This window comes from Phaethon lepturus, unplaced genomic scaffold (genome assembly GCF_000687285.1).
Source record: "Phaethon lepturus isolate BGI_N335 unplaced genomic scaffold, ASM68728v1 scaffold25594, whole genome shotgun sequence".
NCBI lineage: Eukaryota > Metazoa > Chordata > Aves > Phaethontiformes > Phaethontidae > Phaethon > Phaethon lepturus.
Window position 1 is genome coordinate 1,147 of NW_010534399.1, and position 7,135 is coordinate 8,281.

Here is a 7,135-nt window from a genome sequence, read left to right on the forward strand (position 1 = left end):
ATGTCCATCACATCTTATCTCCTACATATTGAAAAATAAAACCAGTCTCTCCCTCCTGAGAGGCTTAATCCTCTAGACAGGATTAAGTCTATCAGTCAACGAGCTCCCCTGGAGAGAACAATCCAGCACTGGCTGGGTGATAACTGAGATCGTATCAGCAAGCGATCCTAGTGCTTAGAGAGAAAATAGAGAGCACAGGCAGCCTGAAGGTAGGAGAGCATTTTCTGTTTTTAGCTTTCCTAGTAACACACGGTGGCATTTCAGGCAAACCAGCTCCCATTTTCATGCCTTGTTAATCTCAATGGTACAATCAGAACGAAGCCGGGCTCAGCTCTGGTTCTGGCTTCTCTCAGTTCCCATTGACTGTAATTACAGGCAAATGCCTTTAATTGTCTTTGCAGCTCAGGTCCTAGGCACCTCGAACGTGGCACCCAGGACTAGAAGACACTTTGGAAAAACAGACTGCAGCCAATGCCTGTGTCAGAGACAAGGCATTTCTCCCAAGTCATTTGGCAGCATCTCACACTCTCTGGCAACTGCCTCAACCCTTGCGCTTGGCGTTTTTTTTACTGTCACCTTGTAGTGGCTGTGAACTCCTGCACCTGTACCCTTGTTCTTGTCAGCTTGCAGGACTGCCAGCCTCACCCAACACAACTGAGAACAAACAGGCTTCTGCTAAGGAGGAGACATGATGCTTCTCTGCAGCACCTTCGTGGAGAGTATCTGTAGCACAAATAGCTCTTTTGTGTTGGCCTAACCTATGGCAGGATGGCTGCGCAGGTCAGCCAAGCCTCAAACACTGCTCGCCTGACAGATACAGCTTTGCTCTGTAAGAGGAGTGCCCTCTGCTGAAATAACAGGAGAAAATGCTTTGCCTGTTGTAGGACTGTCTCCTGCATGCAATGAGCACATTGCCTCACAGATCACAACATGGGACAGATCACAACCCAAACAACAGGCCAGTGGATACAGTCCATTTAATACAGTTAAACACAGAGGGACCACAACAGCAAAACAAGATAGACTGAGGCATGTCAAGTGGGCAGGAATGAAACAACAGGCAGAAGAATGCGTGGACAGATTTAAGACTGCAGAACCGTAGGTGCCACATCTTTCCAAGACACAGAGCCACCTTTTTCTCCGTGCAGGACAAAGTTCTGAGGTCTCATCTCTGGTGGCCAGGAGGCTGGAGAGAGGTACCTGGAGCTGGAGGAGCTGCCCTCAGCATGGGCAGTGCTCTCAAACAGGAGCACACTGCCCACCTGCGAGGAAAGGAGCAGCCACCCCAACCGCTCCATGCTGGAAAGAGGAACCCCAGTGCAGAGGAGGGTTTCAGGGCCAAGTTCCAGACCAACGAATGTCACAGCTGCCTCAGTGCAACTCACCAGTCCAGCTTCTCCTGCCCAAAAAGCTAGGGAGCCCCACCAGCAAAGATGAGCTCCAGGGCAGCCTGAATGTCTCCTCCAGTGGCCTGCAGGGCACGGAGACTTAGCTCATCATCATGTATGCCCATGTCTCGCAGCTGCTGAAGCTGTGGTTGCCACTGGCTCTACAGACAGGAAACAAAAGAAGCTAAGGGTAGGTACGGGAGTCCAAACAGAAATAAGACAGCCTTCTCCACAGCCCACTCTTCCACGCTGCATTCTCCCACCTCTCTAGCTCACAAGAACAACGCTAAGTGTGCAAGCAGATCCTGAAAGCTCAAAGTCTTGCTGCAAACCCCGCCAAGTCCACCAGCCCACCCCTCCTGCTTCCACCCAGTCCTTTTGCAGCAGGATCATGCCTCCTGCAAGCACCATTTCTCCACTGATGCCCCTTTCAGCTTAACGTCCTGCCACAGGAAGCGGCTGGAAGACCCACCTCCACCTTGCAATACTGGATGGGAGATGATGTTTTCACAGGCTCTCAGAAGGAAGAGGCTGAGACACTGACCTGCAGGCTGGGCTGCCCTGAGGCCTGCAGGGCATGCTGTAAGGCCTGGCTGAAGAGGTCATTGGTGATGGGTGTTCCTGACTGGACACTGGATGACATCGGGGAGGTCCCAGAGGAGTGACCCTAGGAGGAAATAAGTTGCATATGGATTAGGAGAACTCTTACCACAGGAACCAGAGCCAGCAGAGGCTGTATCCCCACTATCATGCTTCCCCAGGCCCATATGGAGACCACCACAGCTGTAAGAAGTTAAAACAGCAAGGGCTCCCAGATCTGAGCAGGGCTCCTGCTCGGTCAAGCATTGGTTTTATGGCCCAGGAGTATTTTCTCCCCAGGTGCTGCGCTGCCCTTGTACCTGGGTGCCAGGGGTGGGTGTGTGGGAGCTGCTCTCTGGGGTGCTTGCCAGTGCCAGGGCAGTCGCCAGCTCGCTCTGCGTGATCGGCCGGGGTCCAGCAGCCCCGGCGTAGCCAAGGGAAGCTGGGCGAGAACCAGAAGTGCTGCTGGATGGTGTAGATCTTGTGCTCTGCAGGGAGGGGAAAAAACCCACCTCTGATGTTGGTGTCCGTGTCCCAGTAAAATCTGTCTCATGTGCTCATCCCCAGGGATCCCTTTCCTACATTACTTGAAAAACTCAAGTGCGGAACTTATAAACACGACAGAATCAGATGTGCTTTCTTCCACAAACTCAGCTTTTACAAAGCTGCAGAAACTGCAAGTAAACCTTTCAATATATCATCCTTCAGCTTAAAACCAAAGCCTTATTAGCCTGTAACAAAACAATTAACCCTTGACAGGCACTTTTTTTGCCTAAACATGTAATTTCTCACTACAAAATACTTTGTCCTTCGGAGAGGAAAGCCTCCCTACGTTACAGAAGGGCAGGGACCAACACTCTCATGCTTCTCAGCCATGCTCATCTGTACACAACTCAGGCTCTGCATCAGTTATGACTATGAAGGTGTTTACTCTGAAGACAAGTGCTGTTGTGAGTCGTGCTTCTGCATTCTTCTGGTGTGACCCTACCTCAGCATTCAAGAAAACCCTAACATGAACAGCATCCAAGCATGCCACCATCAGTGCGTTTGTCTCCACAGTACCCCTAAGAGCCACAGGGGCTCATGATGTTCGTGAGACAGGAAGAGAGAAAACTTTGGGAGTCTTTAAGGGCTACAAGTTAAACCCATATTGCAAGTCCAAAACAGCTGTTCCACCCAACCTGGCCACTTACTTGGTGGAAGTCATCTTCATCATCAGAGAGACCTTCAAATAGAAAGCCACCTGCAAGAGAAAAGAGAATCAACAGATGCAGAAAACCAGGTGCTGGCAGGAATTAGGCACCAGACAAGAATCCTGTGGAGTCCTTGGCCAAACAGACAGGCTCAGCACCAGCTAACGCACTTGTTAGGACAGAGGCCTCAGCACCAAGAAGTTCACATTCAGCAGGTCAGTCGAAGACAGGTCAGGCCCATCATATGCACAAAACAGAGGCCACAGCACACTGTTAGCAACAGTCATTATTACGCTTGTGTGGGAGAGGCCCTGAGGCTGAAGTAGACCAGGTAAGTCTCACACAGCACAAAAAAAAAGATCTACCAAACCACAGTGTATGCTCCTAGCTCAGGAACCCAAACCTCTCTTCCTTCCAGCCTGGGGATGACTGTGTCAGTACAGCACAGATTTGGCTGCAAATCCTGCAGCACATCATCTCTGCAGGTTTTCCCCACTCATCTGCATGGCTGAAGGTACCTGGCATGTCCCGGTAGGAGCCAGAAGACATGCCTCGGGAGGATGTCTCCGGGGCTGGGAGCGGGGTGCTGCCAGCCACCGAGTGCAGAACAAGGACAATGGCGTTCACAAGCGCGGGGTGGGCTGGGATTAGCCTGGGGAGAAAGGACAGAAGAATGAATCATGTACACAGGGAGACTAAGAAATCAGCAGCTCAACACCAGCAAAGAGCTTATGTCAGGAACGGCAGAGCCATCCTTACTGGCTGCGCCAACACCACCTCAGATACCACCCTGGGCTGTCCAGCAAACACCTCCCCACCTTCCACACAGACAGAGAAGCTGAGGCTCCTTCTTGATCCCATGTTGACCCTCCCATTGTATGCCCTCTGCTGTGAGGAACCAGATTCAGATTTGAACCCGCGATCTGGAGGCGATGATGGCCTTGTCTCCCACTCAACACCCTTTGGTTTAATCCAGCAGTGGAGGCAGATGTCTATTAAAGCACCAGCTCTCTCCGTTCTGCTGCTGAGGAAGAGTTTTGTCCTGAATCTCTGGCCTGGTGTATCTGTACTGGCAGGCAGTAGGAGAACTCTCTCTCTCACCCAGAGAGAAGCGGTCTATACAATAGTGCAACAAAGGCATTGCTCAGTCACCGCACCAGCTTACGTCAACTTACGTGTCCAGCATGTTGGGGTCTGCAAACACTGAAAAGAGATCCTTGTCCTGTAGGACTCCTGGGAGGCACCAGGAAACACGACGAGTAAAAGACAGGATACAAGAAACAGGGGCCAGGCAAACAAGAGCCATGGGGAAAAAACAAAAGGATTGTTTTTCAGGAACTGAGTCACCAGACACCATAAATACTCTATTATTGTTCTCTCTGAAGCCTTTTACATCTTCCTGGAGAGATCCTCGATCGCAGTCACACACCCAAGGGATGGGGCTTTCCCAGCAGATCGCACAGGCTGTGCTCCAGCACAGATGGCTCCACCTTAAGGGCAGGATCAAATCTGGCACCCAGCTTCCCCCAGCCAGCTGCTTGCTGTGAGAGGCTGCCACTACATTCCATATTCCACCTGCCTCTTAGCAACGTGCCAAAAAAGCTAGTAACGTCCCAGGCCCGAACAAGCAAGCTAGATTTAATGATCACTTTTGTAACACTTTGCAGCAGGGGAAAAAAAAAAATCCATCCCCACTGCTCTCCTTTGGGCTCTGTATTCCCTAATCCTTTTGAAGGCAGTGTCCATCCCCAAACACTACCAACAGAGCACAACTCTGACACCTGAGCACGCACTTACTCTTATGCTCCACAAAGGAACCAAAAAAAGATGCTTTCTCCAGAAGAGAACTCTCCCTTCCCCGTGTTAGGAATTAAACACTGACTATCTTTATTTGGCTTTCATCAGATCCTCTGGATCACACCTGCACTCACCCAAAGCAACAGGGTCACTGCTGAGGCCAGGAGTAGCTACAATGATCTGATCCAGTGACTCCTTGTTCCCCAGCATTTTGAAGACCTACGAGAGAAATCAGAGCAGGTCAGCAACATCGCACAACACTGCTCTGCTCAAGGACTCTCTTCACAGGGAGGGGACAGACAAAAGACACCCAGACAGCAAAGTATGATGCCACACTCACTGCATCTCTGTAGGCAGGACTGCTGTGCAGGGCAGTGTGAAGGACTCGGAACTCCCGTACTGCTGCCACCTTATCCACAGGCTCTGAGGGAGGCAAAAATAACAGAACAAAACATGGTTCTACCTCTGTCAGCTTTCCTAGCCATTTTACATGCCACTGGGACTTCCACGCTGCAATAGCGGTGGTAATTCTTTAATTCCCCTGGTTTCGATTGACCAAGAGAGGAAAGGTACAGACTAATGATTGTGAATGCCTCAGTACATTTACCACAGAGTAACAGGGAACTGCACTCTCAGCTTCCAAACATATAAAAATATATAGATATATCCTCCTGCATGTACCAAAGGAGCTGTATTAAACAACTCTAAACTAACCCACCTTATTCTACAGTCAGGCAGACTAGGAACACACACAAGCCTGCTCATCTCTCGAGCTGACTAACCAGTCGCTGTGTTCCCAATTCTCTGGCAACACCCTAGAACTGACCACAGTCAGTTAAGGAAGGGATATTCACTCTCCTCATTCCCTAACTCTCTCATCAGCAAGAAAACATAACACTCATTTCCTGCAGTAAGAGGTGGAGAGTTCCTCCACAAACATATCAATCAATTCCTCCTGCAAACCCCACATCAGCCTCCCAGAAACAAACTGGAAGAGAAGCTGTTCCCCAGTCACAAGGGACCCACAAACACATCCCGAGGAGATCTAAGCAGTAACCCACACCGTCTCCTCCTCCTCACCTGGCTTCTGATCAGGCTCAGGCCAGGACTTGCGCAGGACATGAACAGTGGAGCCGGACTGGATGCCATAAAAATCAAGCGTCTGGTCATCCCTCAGCTTACGGCCACAGTAGATGAGATCTAGGAGAGAGAAACAGCTTTAGATAAACATCTATGGCACACTCAGAAAGGGCCCAGGGTCTTAAAGTGAGGGCTGCCTGGAGGTTATTGTTCCACATGTCGCTGCTTCATCTGGTCAGAGCACAGGGACTCTGTAACACAGGGAAGTTATGGAGCTGAGAATCACTGAACGCGATTTTTACCACATCCTTTAGAAGGGCCGACCTCTCTCATGATTCTCATAAGAGATCTCCCAAGGGCACATTGGTGTTAGCACGTCAAAAGACATTTTAACAAGGCACTGACACTGCAGGAGCACCGGGATCCTAAGCAAACACAGAACAAACTATCAAAATCCCGAGGTACTAAGACTGCTGCAGCGTAGCAGTGTCCCTGGAGCAAGCTTTGAGCCCCCACACCGTGCCATCCGGTTGTACCAAGTCTCCCCACCAACCCAAAAATCACTAGTCATAGGATGTTCGTGTCCTGGCCACAGCAAGGGGAGGAAGAGGAGGGAGAGGGTGGCCCCAAGTGGCAGGACTTTGACACGACCCACGCAGGCACCTACCGATGAGCTCAGGGTCTGGTACTGACTCCTGCAGTTTGCCGGTGATGAGCTGCTTGAGGTACGAGATGCTGCACCCACCGAGCGGGCATTCTCCCAGCTCTGTCTCCGGCAATCGTAAGATGGATTTGGGAGCCAGCGGCTGATCCGCCAGCTTCACCGCGATGTGCCACTCCGGCAGGGACATCTGAGCCTTTTCCCTGAACAGAGCCAAGCCAACCTAAGACCCACAAAGCTCTGAAGAGGGAGAAAAACAAATCAAAGTGAGAATCTTCCCGAACCAGGCAATAAATCCTTATAAATTCGCCAGGTCAACCTTTGCTGGGAAGCACACAGGAAGCTGACAGGAGGCCTGACCAACACGCAGCCGTGCTTTTAGGTTCCTACCTCAGTCTTAAGCCATATCTGAAGCTACAGGGAAGGCAGGAACACCC

The 7,135-nt window shown here is 50.7% G+C and overlaps 1 protein-coding gene across 1 annotated transcript; it reads right to left on the reverse strand.

Annotated features, from left to right (window-relative positions):
- Positions 1 to 961: 961 nt before the first annotated feature.
- Positions 962 to 6,894, reverse strand: UBL7 (ubiquitin-like 7). Its single transcript, XM_010285523.1, has 10 exons — positions 6,705 to 6,894; positions 6,038 to 6,157; positions 5,298 to 5,380; positions 5,092 to 5,176; positions 4,336 to 4,393; positions 3,679 to 3,812; positions 3,161 to 3,210; positions 2,288 to 2,455; positions 1,933 to 2,055; positions 962 to 1,549 (listed from the first exon to the last, which is right to left on the reverse strand). The coding sequence occupies exons 1-10, from the start codon at positions 6,886 to 6,888 to the stop codon at positions 1,412 to 1,414; spliced, it is 1,143 nt and encodes a 380-aa protein (XP_010283825.1). The 5' UTR covers positions 6,889 to 6,894; the 3' UTR covers positions 962 to 1,411.
- Positions 6,895 to 7,135: the final 241 nt, after the last annotated feature.